Here is a 15,447-nt window from a genome sequence, read left to right on the forward strand (position 1 = left end):
CAGTTACAAAGAAACCACCATGTAGAGAATTCAGCTACAAACTAGTGACCCTGTAGATACATCAGCTAGAAGAAGTTACCTTGTAGAGAGTTCAGCTACAAAGAAACCATTCTGTAAAGAACTCAGCTGCAAACAAATCACCTGTACAGAATTCAGCTACAAACAAATCACCCTGTAGAGAGATCAGCTAGAAGAAGTTACCTTGTTGATAGTTCAGCTACAAACAAATCATCCTGTAGAGAGATCAGCTAGAAGAAGGTACCTTGTAGATAGTTCAGCTACAAACAATTCACCCTGTACAAAGCTCAGTTAAAAGAGGTTTCCTTGTAGAGAGTTCAGCTACAGACAAATCACCCTGTAGAGAGATCAGTTAGAAGAAGTTACCTTGTAGATCGTTCATCTACAAACAATCCACCCTGTAAAGAGATCAGCTAGAAGAAGTTACCCTGTAGAGAGTTCAGCTACTACAAAGAAACCATCATGTAGAGAATTCAGCCGCAAACAAATCATGTATAGAGAGTTCAGCTACAAACAAATCTCCCTGTAGAGAGATCAGCTAGAAGAAGTTTCCTTGTAGAGAGTTCTGCTACAAACAAATCACCCTGTAGAAAGATCAGCTAGAAGAAATCACCTTGTAGAGAGTTCAGCTTCAAAGAAGCAATCATGTGAGAGTTTAGGTACAAACAAATTGTCCTGTAGAGAGATCAGCTAGAAGAAGTTACCTTGTAGAGAGTTCAGCTACAAAGAAACCATCATGTAGATAGTTCAGGTACAAACAAATCACCCTGTAGAAAGATCAGCTATAGAAGAAATCACCTTGTAGAGAGTTCAGCTACAAAGAAACTATCATGTAGAGAGTTCAACTACAAACAAATCACCCTGTAGAAAGATCAGCTATAGAAGAAATCACCTTGTAGAGAGTTCAGCTACAAAGAAACTATCATGTAGAGAGTTCAGCTACAAACAAATCGGCCTGTAGAGAGATCAGCTAGAAGAAATTACCTTGTAGAGACTTCAACTACAAAAAACCATCATGTAGAGAGTTCAGCTGCAAACAAATCACCTGTAGAGAGTTAAGCTACAAACAAATCTCCCTGTAGAGAGATCAGCTAGAAGAAGTCACCTTGCAGGGAGTTCAGTTACAAAGAAATAAACCATGTAGAGAGTTCAGCTGCAAACAAATCACCTGTAGAGAGTTCAGCTAGAAACAAGTCACCCTGTAGAGAGATCAGGTCACCTTGTAGATAGTTCAGCTAGAAAAAATCACATTGTAGTGCTACAAAGAAACTACCATGTAGAGTTCAGCTGCAAACAAATCACCCTGTAGAAAACTCAGCTACAAACAAATCGCCCTGTAGAAAGATTAGCTAGAAGAAGTTACCTTATAGGGAGTTCAGCTATGAACAGATCACCCTGTAGAGAGTTCAGATACAAACAAATCACCCTGTAGAGAGTTCAGCTACAAACACATCACCCTGTAGAGAGTTCAGTTACAAAGAAACCACCATGTAGAGAGTTCAGCTGCAAAAAAAATCAATCACTCTGTTGAGAGTTCAACTAGAAGAAGTCACCTTGTAGAGAGTTAAGCTGCAAATAAATCACCCTGTAGAGAATTCAGCTACAAACAAATCACCCTGTAGAAAGATCAGCTAGAAGAAGTTACCTTGTAGAGAGTTCAGCTACAAAGAAACCACCATGTAGAGAGTTCAGCTGCAAAGAAATCACCCTGTAGAAAATTCTGCCAGAAACAAATTGCCCTGTAGAAAGATCAGTTAGAAGAAGTTACCTTTTAGAGAGTTCAGCTACAAAGAAACCATTCTGTAAAGAGCTCAGCTGCAAACAAATCACCTATACAGAATTCAGCTACAAACACATCACCCTGTAGAGAGATCAGATAGAAGAAGTTACCTTGTAGATCGTTCAGCTACAAACAATTCACCCTGTAGAGAGAGCAATTAGAAGAAGTCACCTTGTAGAGTGTTCAGTTATGAAGAAACCACCATGGAGATTTCTGTAATCAATATAATATTATGTGACTGGATTTGCGAAAAGGGGTCTTCCACACACATCCAATTCCGTAACCGTTGGAGACCATAACTCAGTGTTCAAGTAACATATTAACCTGAACATTTCACCACGTATTCAGCTATAGTGGTGCTCACCACTGCCCAAATATCAAGGCAATAGCTCTTTCCAATCTGAAGTTATCAATTGTCAAAGTTGGCAAATTGGATGTGTGTGGAAGACCCCTTTTCGCAAATCCAGTCACATATGTATTATACAGTATATATAATTTGTACATTTACTGATAAAATATTTAAAGTACATCTACTTCATCTTTTCTTCTTCCTGTAGTAAAGAAAAAAACATAGGTTAAAAAAGTCCCAAAGCTGGCCATAGGCCGGCTTTGGGGTATACAAATACAAAAAGAAATGAAATCTAATCCAAAACAGCCAAGCTGTAAAAAAAGTGTGCGGCCCTCAGAAAGGCTATGGTGAAAAAAGATGTGAAATCCAAGGTGGCGGCCAAGAAATGGCTGTGATGGTAGTTTAATGGTAAAAATTTTAATAATGACAATTTAGGTAAATTTTGTGAAGTGGCACAAAAATTCACCTGAATTGTCGTTATTAAAATTTTTACCATTAACCTACCATCACAGCCATTTCTTGGCCGCCACCTTGGATTTCACATCTTTTTTCACCATAGCCTTTCTGAGGGCCGCACACTTTTTTTACAGCTTGGCTGTTTTGGATTAGATACACATATCTCTATTATAAATGGATATATATGGTAAAATGAATGTATCAGATGGACAGGATAGACAGTATAATTATATGGATAACGTATCTCCATCCTGTCTGATGGTGTTACATGATTGGATAAGTTGAAGAATAATGCTGAGATTTCTGCTACACAACACCATGTTGTTAGTTGCTTGCTGAGAATATACATGTATATAGCTGTCTTTGCCATGTCTAAAAAATTTAAGTGGTACACATTAATACAGAAGCATTCTCAGTACTTATTTGTACCACTATAGTTAACAGACATATTATCACAGTCACAATAGTTGGTACACAATTTCAAGCACACAATCTCACAACAAACAAAAAGAATGAAAAGTACAACTTAAATGTAATAGAATGATGTAATTACAAGTGATTATGATGTAATACAATTGTGATGTATGCATTAGTTATATAAGTCTGTCACACTAAATCTGCTCCTGATAAAACATCTATGTTTTCTCCTTTGTTTCTATTGAGTCTTAAGGGATCTGTGTGTGACAAATTTAATTGTTGGCCTTTAAAAGGTTTGATATGCTCCACTGAAGTTCTAGAACGGTTTAATATGCTGATTTATTTATGACTCTTTTTTTCAAGGATCTCTATTTTTTGTTTTACTTTTAGTTTGTGTGCATTTTGTAAATTCACTTATGGATAACACTCTAATGATTGCAAAATAAATGATGCTGGTTCTGCTTGATACCACTAGGAACTACTAGTCAGTCATCAAGCTGCACATGTAGTATAATATATAGCTATACCGTATAACCAGAAATTGCTGAGGAAAGAAACTTTCACAAATTTTGGGAGTAATGAAAGCTTTATGAAAATATAATCGTAAGGTTTATACACTTAACTATTAGCTTACCAAATATGTTTTCTAGACTTTCATGAATTACAAAAAGGCGAAAATAGGATTTTACACTGTTTCACAAAAGTTTCATCCCTACCACTATATGATATTCATCTAGTAGCTATAGCCTCATCAGCAGTTAACAAACACCAATGTATTGTTCTCTTTCAATTGAGTGTACTTTATACTTTACTATACTCTATGATGGTATGCTGTGTTCAGTCCCCGAGTGCATATATGGCTTCTGGTACCATATATAGGCCAAGACGTCGAACCATCCAGTGAGGTACGCTCCTCATGATCAGTGAAAGTGTTGATACGGAAATTAACACCTTGATAATATGATTATGTTGCATGAAGAAGACAAAGACCAGAGATAAACATGGTACAGAAGGCAGGTACTTGTTGGAACCTCAAAAGGCACATCCCAGACATAAGTGTTTAGGCATATCTATTGCCAAATCTACAACTAAAAGTAACAAGAAAACCCTTACACAAGGTCGAATGGTGAATGGTATTGGGTCTGCCTATAGCTACTGCCTGACCACAGTTGCAAGGCTAGTAGCTAAACAATGCAGTACAGTCACTTTTTTTCGCCAAGAGTGCTTTTCATTGCACAAAGGAGTGGTAGACTTTTAACAAATATTTTACGTACTTTTAACTGGCTATGGATCATTCTATTTTGCTTAAATCATTTTTCTTTCCAGCAATTCTTTTAACAATTTGCTACTTATTTTGCTTAGCATTAATTAATGTTATTTGCAGAGTTATAATATTTCACTATGCATACTCTTCTATTAGACTATCCTGATATTCCCCTGCTCTTACCACATAGCAACTATTAGTAAATAAGTTAACTTGTATGACTGTTTTGGTAGAGTACTTTAATCTTTTTTAGCAAAATATGTAAAGTTTATGTTCCCAAGTGTTAAAATTGCACTTATTATGCCAGCATTTGCTCATTGCTTTTACCCACCTATAAACTGTGACACAAATTTTGCTGGCAAAATTAAAACTTTCTAATTTTTTTCTCTAAATTTGCAGTATGGGATTGGATTAAGACCTGTATTGCAAAATTCCTCTTATTAAACCACAATTGTGAGCTACAACTTTCAATCTCTTTATTTCTCCATCCATTTAACACAAATTTATCTCAAGCCACATAGCATGACTATTAGTTGCTCATATTGCCATTTTCGTACCTCGTTAATGATTTCTTACTCATTGGTAGCTAGCTATTTTGCAACGTTTAAATGTTAGCTAGTTACAGCTATCAAGGTTGCATTTTGATGCATGTGAGATAATTTAATAAAAGAAGTAAACATTTACCCAGCTGCGTTGCTATATTTTTAAGCATATGTGGAAGAGAAAGTAAAACTTAAGTTCATGTACTGTGGCCTTATGTTACATACTTTTAAAAACTATATAGGTGCTCCCTTATAATACTTTTTCAGCTCAATATGCAGATGTGCTCACACTATTAGCAAGAGTACTAGTACATAATAAAAATAGTGAGGGAGAGTGTCTAACTGCCAATGTAGCCTGTACTAAATCACTATGTGTATTATCAAGAGTCCTTATTATGGACTCTTGGTATTATTGAATAGACAATGTTCTTTGAACAAATTAACACTTTTACTGATGATAGAGATCTGTTGATTGGTGTTGAATGCTGTTGATAGGTGTTAAATAAGGTAATGCTTTTGTTCTACCAATGTGTGGATGCTCTATACTACACAGTGAATTTGGATGAAAGTATCTTACTCTCCCTCCCTATTTTTATAATGTACTCTTGCTATTAGTATTACTATACATTATGGATGGGTAATATTGACATTTCTATTATACAACTATTATTATGAACCATTGTCACAATTATTGTCCACTTAACCACTGTAACAAAAAGCACTAAAATATTCAAATGAATGAAATAAAAATTAGTTGGATGATTACTCTTTGAAAACTCCTCGATTATCACAACTATTACACAATAATTGCCAATTTCAATTATCACTAGTTGATGAAAATTAGATGATGTCAATTATCAGTTGCAACAAAATGATCATGATAAAACTGAATAATTGTCCATCTCCAGTGCTAAGGGAGCATAATTCAAAGAAAACAAATTAACACACTGGAGTACATATGTGTATTTTTGGGTGTTGTCTATCATGTCTTCTTAAATCTGTACCTTAGGGCTGCATTTCATATGTGGTAGTGAAAGGATGGAACACACCCTTTTAAACTCAATTCCTAGTTGTTTAGGAAGCCCCTGTGTTATTTTGGTCATTAAATGTCTGTAGAGTGAATCAAGGAAGATGCTTAGTACCCCTTTAGAAATGACACTTCTTACTGTTTTACTGTGATTTAATATTGTGCACTACTCCAGCTTGTTTCAGTACTTTTTATCAATGTACTATGTATGGTCTCTACTCTAGTTGAAAATTCCAAATTTTATGGTGTACTTGTTCGTTATTATGACTGGTGAACCCATGCATACCACATCAAAAGAAAGAAATGGTGCCACTATCAATTATCCATTACACTTCGTTTTCAGCTATGTTCAACCTGTTACACAACATTACAAATCAAGAACTGTTCGCTCTGCAATCAAAGTAGCTACTATAAACTAACGATTTCCATTATGAAGGGAAGCCATCTTGTGCTACTGCCAAATTGACACCTTTCGCTGTCAGCAAAGATGAATGGGACACAAAGGAGGACACTGATAATTCCATGAAGAATGCATTGTACATACTGCAGACCTGCGGTAGGCCAAAAGGCCCATGTCCAACTGAAGCGACATCGAACAGTGAAAACCTCAAACCCATAGCCTTAGCTGTTATCAAGTTACACTTGTCTGAAGGCATCAGATACTCATTCAGTCAGTCACTAGAATAATTTTAAAAAAATTCCATAGCAACTTGTTGACAGTGTTTTGGGTCAATCTGAAGCTTTGTTTGGACTTACTAATACTGCTTCATCGTCATCAGGGAAAAGTGAGGCTGGCTTTTGGGTGATGTTTTTCATGTACCACACCCAAACCTTTGGGGTCCCTACTATACAGTACTATTATACTGTACAACATTTACAACACAATTTTAATTTACACTGCAATGTCATCTAAAATACCACACACTCACAGATAATTTTGATTGAAAAAAACTTCTGTCTGCTTCTGATGTAAGCAACATATTTTATGTTAAAAGCAGTCAGTAGAAAGCCCAGTAGAGCCTATGTAAACTTCCAGTACAGTGAGCTTTGCCATGAGGTGGCTATGATGCTTTTAAATACAGGAGTGAGGAGTATCCCTACTGTGCATTTCCGTTATGGTATCTTAAGCAGAGTAGTGATATAACACTTCTTATCATTTTACTGTGATTTTACTTTTTATCGATGTGTTATGGTCCCTACTTTAGTTCCAAATGTTTTGTGTATTTGTAACAATAGGGAGCATTTAGTACTCTGCAAATGAAATATAAAAGGTCACTGCAGTGTAACTTTGTGAATTCAGCAACAGAATAATGTGCAGTAGCTATATTTGAACTGATGTAATAATTAATAGCAAAAATTTGTATACTTAGATCCCACTTCATCCCAAACATCCTATCCCATGTGATCACTACTAGGATAATGGTTAACACTTTGTTTTAACGCACCAGTATATATGGCTTCTTGGCATTAACATGTTTATATCACACAACACAGAAAGACCATACATGGCTATAAGAGTTGCTTGTCAACTAATTGTCATTACTCCACTATCAGAGATACATGATCCATTTTGTCTTCAGACTAGACCTTCTGTACATCTGTCATTGTCTTGGTAAATCTTTCTGCTGCTACCAATAACACTTCAAGTCTGCCATATGTTGTGCTTATATGTGTTCATTTGTATGTTCTTTGTCCCCACATCAGATAAACCATTGCAGAGTCTACAGCCGGTGACATGTAACAGCGAATGTGATCTCACATAGTAATGCAAATAATATAGCTCACTATATTTCACACATCATGCTAACCACAAACTTGTCTGATACCATATATGTGCAAGTCAATTAGCAGCTAAAAAATTATTTAACTCTTTGGTGATGTGATCACACAGCAAAGATATGCCTTAAAATTTTAATAACACCATGAATTTTGCACCACAAACATGAACTGTATTCAAACTCTATCATGTGATTAACATCGAGACATCTGTAAATGCTATCCCACTACTGGGAATTGAGACAGTGTCATGGCTGATCAGGGCTAGAGCCCTGGTGATCACAGTTAAAGCCCTGGTAATGAGCTCAACCTGTCAGGTTAAAGTACTGTTAGCCCGGGTAAAATCAGCCAAAAGCCCTGGTAACCCTGATAATCATGAAAGGTGAGAGGAGTGAATCACAATCTTGACGATAAAACTCTGTGAATGCAGAATAATACAACATTGTGGCCTGCCTTCATTGTAATTATATATACATATAATATCTAAGAAATGACTGAAAGTCAAGTGTCACTTCTTAATGCCATGCAGTCTCCAACATGCTGGTTATTATTGATCTTATGACAACTAAAGTCAGCTACTTAGGTCATTTCATACTATTGTCAACAAGCAGCCCATGTATAACAAGTACATACTGTACATGTATATCCACTAATAAAATTAATGGTTCAAGTATTGCCAGTAGCTGATGTATTATTATACATTACATTGTACACTGCTGTTGAGGATGACCACTGTAGCCACTAAAGTGATTAGCTATAAATGCTTACATATAGGAAGCCACCAAAATTAACTAAGAAATCCCCTTTAGAATGCTACCCATAATTACATGTGGTTGTGATCAACACATTACTATGGTTACTTATCACATAACCTTACATTCTGATTTACCCCATCACAACCATATAACAAACCAGCTAGGGAATATATAGCTATCTGCAGTCTGTTGTACCTGTGCACGAGGTAAATGCATTTACATATGTTGCAGAGAGAATCATATGGCGGTCACACTTCATCAGTGTTCTTATATATAGGATCTTTAGCCTCCTGCTCTCCCCAATGAATTTTCACAAATCAAATCACATGTATTGAGTGATTATTATGACTTGTGTTACCATGGAACAGTTACGGTACATGTACCTAATTAATTGCATATGCACTCTGTACTATTGTATTTCAGGGGCCCAAAGTTAAGACAGCACTGATTTGCTGGGACAGATTGCATAACTACTGGCTGATAATAATAATAACTACTTGTTGGGTTGGTCTGATGAAGACATGCTGTGACCTGTAGATGAAGTACAGTACAAGGAATTACACTAAATGTTCATCATTATCTCATAATATTGATAGCTATATGTTAACACTAGTTGGTTGTAAGCTGTATACTGTACATGAAGAATGTACCATTTTTAACTGATCTTTTGTATACTTAAGGGGTGGGCTCTGGCAGTCGCATTTTGATTGTAGTTAAGCTTAGAGTCAATGGTCAATGAAAATCCCCAAATATCTTAAGCTAGAATCTAGCTTCATTAGCATTTTGTAGAGGGATGGTCATGTCATACAGTCAGTGTATGCGTACTGAGGAAAACGCGAATAGCTATAATATTTCTTAATGATATGGAGCATATACCCACACTTGTTTATAATGAAAGCCATCAACCCAACACTTGTTGACCCATCAGTTGTTCTAAATTGTGTAAGTTGTGTTGGAGAATTTCCTGATCACTTTCATTTGTATAGTAAGCAGTCATCTGCAAACAAACTACAACATGAAGAAACAGTATCAGGTATAGGTCATTGATATAAACACGAAAATTACGAGGACCCCAGCCAAAACAGTTCCTTGTAACCTTAAACAAGCTGGATAACTAAGCAAGGAGCTAGTCCATATATTAATTCCTTAAACAATTAATTTTAGGTGTTAAGTACCCCATCTGCATGGCTTCATTGCTTTAAATGGGTCAATATCATTAAGTATTTGAGCAATTCATTATATATTTTAATAGTGGGGTATGTAGTATCTGACATCACTGAAAATATATCATTGTGATCTTTAGTAAATATACGGTAGTAATTGCCTATGACATCACGCACTCACCCATTTGACTCCAGTCCTGCTCCATGACACCCTAGCCAATATTATCAAATCCCAGTCTGAGTGAGTAGTCCCACATTAGCTAGTTGAGCTTACCCACCAAAACTACCTTGCCAGTAAGTCTGGAGGCTAGGTTTAGAGAGAGCTCAACCTTTTCGACAGCTGTAAATCCCCAAGCCCATGCAAGCTTATATATGTAACTGTAATATGTATGTACCCCTCTCAGCTGTGATAATTAGAATGTGATCTTGGATAAGAGTAGGTGGAAGGGCCCCTCCACTACACCCAGCCCTTCGCAGTTAGAGGCTCACAAGAATACTAGAACTTCTGGAAATAGCTAGGTGGGAGGGCAGTGAGGGGAAGCACAATACACATAGCAGCAATGTGTTCACAAGGATAACTGTGCATGTGTGAGCCCACCAAAGTAGATCTACTCCAAATAATGCTCTCCACCCAGTTAATGGTATGTGCCTCGTAGTAAAAATGTTTTATTTAGTAGCTCCGATCCTGAGACAATCAGTCAGTTTAGTAGCTAATTTACTTCTCAACTATCTAGCTATACATAACTAAAGACTTGAAATGTTGAAAGAGTCACTTTTGTTGTTAATTCAAAATTTTGTAATGCTTTCAGAGTTGATCCAGGTTATTACCTCTGTTTTGTTTGCTAGCTACAGTAGTTGTTTTACTTTCTGTTGCTTTTTGTGTTTCCAGGCATTCTAGCTTAGCTGACTTCTTGTCTTAGTAAACAATGAAGAGGAATATTGCTTTAATTCAGTAGATCTAATTGTGAGCTAGCCTCGCGCGCCCGACCCGTAATTGTGAGCCGGCACCGGCGATCACAAGACTAACACTCAGGCCTGAGAACAGACTGAAGACAAGAGAAGCCAAACTGACCGGCCAGATAGTATTGTGAAAAGTATTGTCCATCGCCCAACAAGGATCGAGGTATCATGTACATACTGAGTTACGTAGCCATGTAATTATTGTGTAGTAGCTAGCTGCACTGTGAGCTTCACGCAATTCGTAGCTTGTATAGTCTCCCAACAAACATTCTTGTTTATAAACCCCTGAAGATATGTTGTATTGTGTCGTAAAGACGTTTTTCATGTTAATCCGGCTTTTGCCGAATGGCTAACTCTGGAGGTGAAACTTACGCTGCCTACCAGGTGCCATCACCAGTGGTGTATGTACAGCAGGGCTTTGTAGGGCCTAGGCCCTGTTAAATTTGGCTAGTGCCCTACCAAACTGAAGACTATGAAATCCACAATCACCAGCTTTGCATGAGTTATTACATTATCTAACAAGTGAAACCTAAATTACTCACCAAATTATCAGCATTGAGCTGTCATGAAACCATCACCAACTGAGCACGTGATTTACTTATTTGTTGGTGGATAAGGACGTGTCTTCCTAGTGTTCTTGTAGTGTATAATCATCATATCTGTAGATCCTTGTAAGATTTGTGGCGCTTCATGTAGCTAAGGTGTAGTGTTGTCTTGGTGTAGTATCTATGGTTATAGTGTTACTGTACAATCTGAACAGGTTAAATTATATAAATAAACTACTTCGTGAAAATCTAAAAGCATGTTTTTGCAGCTGAAATGGCCTCAGATGCCATTTTACAGGTGTTGAAATTTTTCTGAGGGGGCTGCCCCTACATATACAGTGCCCTACCAATGGGGAAAGTCTAGATACACCACTGGCCATCACAATCCAAATCAATCACTGATTACATTCCATATAAGGAAAGTAAAATCTTGTTATTTGAAGCCGTATACGAAATTGCACGTGTCCAGTAAGGCCACTCCAAATGAGACTGTAGTTTCCCGTCCTCCACCTGCATCACGTCTAGGCACCCGCATTGCATGTCAATATTATTTTCCAAAACTACTTCCTGTGCTGCTTTCTGGAAACTTCTCCTGGAGCCTTTTATTTTGCATTGCTAAAAAGCACAATGAAACCTAAAAATGGATGGTTCTAGTGGTTGCTAGCTTGCAAAGAAGCCATTTTCATGACCTTGAAATCCTCTCAAGATCAAGATACTCTAATAGAGCAGTCACACCTCTAATAATGAATAATGATAATAAGCCTCCCACCCGTATTGAATAATGAAAACACCAGGATGTGTTTTTTTTCCCGCCTTTGTTTTGTTTATTGGTTTCTTAGATGCTCTCCCCCAGAGTTATCTTCGAGGTTAACAGCCACACTTCTTTACGCAACAGAGCGATGCTCTTTGTGGTGAACTTGAACATCGAGTTGAACGCACGCCCTTGTGTCTGGGATAGCCTTTGTGGTGGTTAAATGCAAAAATATACTAGCCAGTCTGTACGTTACGTGGAAAAGAAGCCGTTTAACTTCTGCGCAATCATCCGTTACAGGACTATACGGTGTTAGACACACATGCCTAGAAAAGTTAAGAGTGATATCTGATTTGTAATACAGCAATATACCCCATGCAAAAAACAGTTTGGCTGTACAAAATGACGTCCCCATCAAACTAAAAGTAACTAACAACTAAAGGAGCTAATATCTGGCAAATAACTTGCTATAATTTATAAAAATTTGGTCCTTTATCATTGACTCGTACAGTCTTGCTGCATTCCTAATTAAACTCTAATTGGCTAGTAATTTAGCCGTCTTTTTTCTCCTCTACAACGCCGGACTATTAAGAAAGGTACCAATTTAATAGCCTATTAGATTTACAGGGAATTAATTAGGAATGCAGTCAGACTGCACAAGTCAATGATAAAGGACCAAGGTTATTGTAAATTACACTTAGTTGCCAGTATATATTAACATTCATTTCTTGGCCTCACCAGATATTAGCTCCTTTAGTTGCCAGTTGCTTTTAGTTTCGTGGACACATCCTTTTTCTGTATAGCCAAGCAGTTTTTGTATGGGGTATATAGCTATTACTGTATTGTATCATAAATCAGATACCACTGGCTTTTCTAGGGGACATAACATGTGGCACACAATTCATCAATAAGACTGTCTTATAGGGCTCTAAAACAACAATTCAGATATTAAAGTAAAACGGTCTTTGTAAAGAGGTGGTATTTTTTAGAAGGTGGTCTTTTTAAAGAGGCGGCCCTAATTGAAATTACCTAAGTACCGTTCTATTCCACCATTCCATTCCACTGAATCCAGACGCCCAAAATTTCAGTTATCACTTGGGCATGCAAAATGAATCCATCCTATGCATATTTGTAGTTGTAATGTTTTGATTGCATTTGTATGAGTGGATTCATGGATACCAGTGGGATAACTATCACTTACAGATGTGTATATATGTCTCTATGTGTTATGCTGTCCAGAGTACAATATAAGGGAAAATTATTGCTCAGACAGAATGGCCCATCAAAAGTAAATTTGATTGGCCATTTCTGAAATTGCATGGCCATAAGATAGAGGTGTACTATCCTGGTGTGCGAAGCACACCCCGTAGTGCGAAGCACAAGCCTTCAAGGGGAGTTAGAGGGTATGCCACCCCAGGAAATTGTTGGAAAAGGGTCACTCTAAGATTGAATCTGAGACCACTTTCAGCTACTTATCACTGAACTTTATGCACATGCATTTTACAGAGAATTAATTGTGTTTATTAGTAATGCATGTACAAAATTTGTATTGTTGCATACATATTTTACAAAAAAAGAAACTATGAATCAATGTATTGTACAGCCAGTTTGTAAATTTACTGGCTAAATGTTTTGCTACAAGTGGTGTTGAGTCAACACAGATTGAATTATAACTATCCAACTAGCTATTTCTCTTGTAAATTGCAATAGATCAAAACTTACTCTCGAACCTGCTGTGTGCAGAACACTTTTATCACCTGCCTTTATTTTCACTCTCCAGCCAGTGCTGCATCTCTACACATTTTCTAACCACGAAATGGCCATCTTGTACTTAATATCGTACCTCCACTTCGCAAATATTAATTACTTTCTTTCTTCTCCTGGAAAGCACCACTCGTGTAGTCAGTGTAGTGATTGCTTCTTCACAACATCGACTGTAACCCACAATCGATAATTGGGATAAACACGAGGTGCAGTGCTCTAGCTTACGCATCCGCATCGAGTCACATGCTTCGACGGGATCAAGACTTCAGGCAGCGATTAAGTAGCTTCGGTAAGGAAAGGTAACGATACGATAATAATAATAACTATAATAATAGCATGTTATAAAGACTAACGATAAAGAATTATAGTTGTGAAAAATTTGGTCGGCACACATGGCCGACCAATGGCTACATTGATCGGTCAACAGCATCACTTGGTCGGAAAATGGCCGATGGCCAACCGTTATATTGTACTCTGCTGTCTGTTTCCACTAGGCAGCTTTATGCTTTCATCTAGTATTAGCAGGGACACTTATATGCATTGTACTATTTTTTACATGAAATGTAGTAATTTGCTGAGTTTTGATTCATTAAAATAGTGGAAGTCTCTCAGCAGCTGGGGGCTGTGTCCCCAGACCCCTGCTTCTGGTAACTCAATACTACTTTTGGAACCCCCCTTCAAAAAATCCTGGCTACGCCCCTGGATGTAGTATATGTGAAACAATTTAATTTATTTGTAGATGCCACATATATATTGTTTGTGGGAAGCCATATGCATTCATAAAGCATCCACAGCATAGATTTCACTGTAGTCAGTATAATAATTCTAGTCCATGTACGCCTAGAAAATCTTATAGTGTACAGTCTTGGCTGAAATGATAAATTGAAAATTTTAAAAGGAGAATAGGCAGGGCTCCCGCTAATTTGAGTGTACTGTCGAACTGCCAGTACAACACAGATTTTGTCCTGTCAAAACTTTAAAATGTCCTGGTACCAGTTTTGAGTTTATCAGTACTCAAGATGTAGTCATGCCAAAAGTAGTATAACAATGTCATAACATAATGTGCACACTGTTTCTAGTCAAGTGCAACAGGAAACCAGTGCTTTAAGCTATTAAAATGAAGTTTCATGCATCCCACAAGTCAAAGGTAACACTGGTAACAAAGTTTTAAATACATTTTGCACTTTCATAGGTAACAAGTACAAGTAGGGCTGGTGTTCAAACCTCAAAGTTAGCTGAAGGTAAAGCTTGTGGCCACAAACCATAAACAAGTTAATTAAATATTACTGCCTTTGTAAGGCTGCTCTCCAGCAGTTGTGTAACATTCAGAGTTATCCAGCCACAATGTCCTGACAACAATAAAATGAACCTGCCAATATGCAATATTGACCCGGAAATTGGCAGACTGAACGTTATTTCGAGCCCTGATAGGGATCGCTGAAAATAGCCACAAAACAAGAAGGGATTGCTAGGGTGGTAATGTAACCACAAATCCCTATTTTGACTCTATGTCATAAAAAATACATGCTCTGTCATTTTGAGATGAGGGATTTGTGGTTTACATTACCACCCCAGTGATCCCTTCTTGTTTCATGGCTTTTTTCAGCAATCCCTATTCCCATTTTAAAATTTTCATTTTTTTATTTATCTGGTATACATAATTATTCTAAAGTACGTAACAGTAAACTAAATTAACTATTATAAGACGAGAGTAGTTACTTCCATACTGCCAATTGATGTGCTTGCGACTGGGATCAAGAAGCTTGATCACCAAACTATCGCCTTGATCACTTGATTTCATCTTTCCAAGTGCCTTGATTGTCAACAGTAAAAACGTAGTAAATTCTCGTGTTGCCCCAAGTTAGCTTTCAAATGCGTTG

At 37.2% G+C, this 15,447-nt stretch overlaps 1 protein-coding gene across 1 annotated transcript in view; it reads left to right on the forward strand.

Moving 5' to 3' along the window:
- Nucleotides 1-13,667: 13,667 nt before the first annotated feature.
- LOC136257622 (uncharacterized) overlaps nt 13,668-15,447 on the forward strand; it is a gene marked incomplete in the record, with an annotated part of 245,226 nt that continues 243,446 nt past the window's right edge. The window contains 1 exon segment of the mRNA XM_066050871.1: nt 13,668-13,856. Coding sequence (XP_065906943.1) covers nt 13,811-13,856 — 46 coding nt within the window.

Source organism: Dysidea avara, chromosome 6 (assembly GCF_963678975.1).
Source record: "Dysidea avara chromosome 6, odDysAvar1.4, whole genome shotgun sequence".
Lineage (NCBI taxonomy): Eukaryota > Metazoa > Porifera > Demospongiae > Dictyoceratida > Dysideidae > Dysidea > Dysidea avara.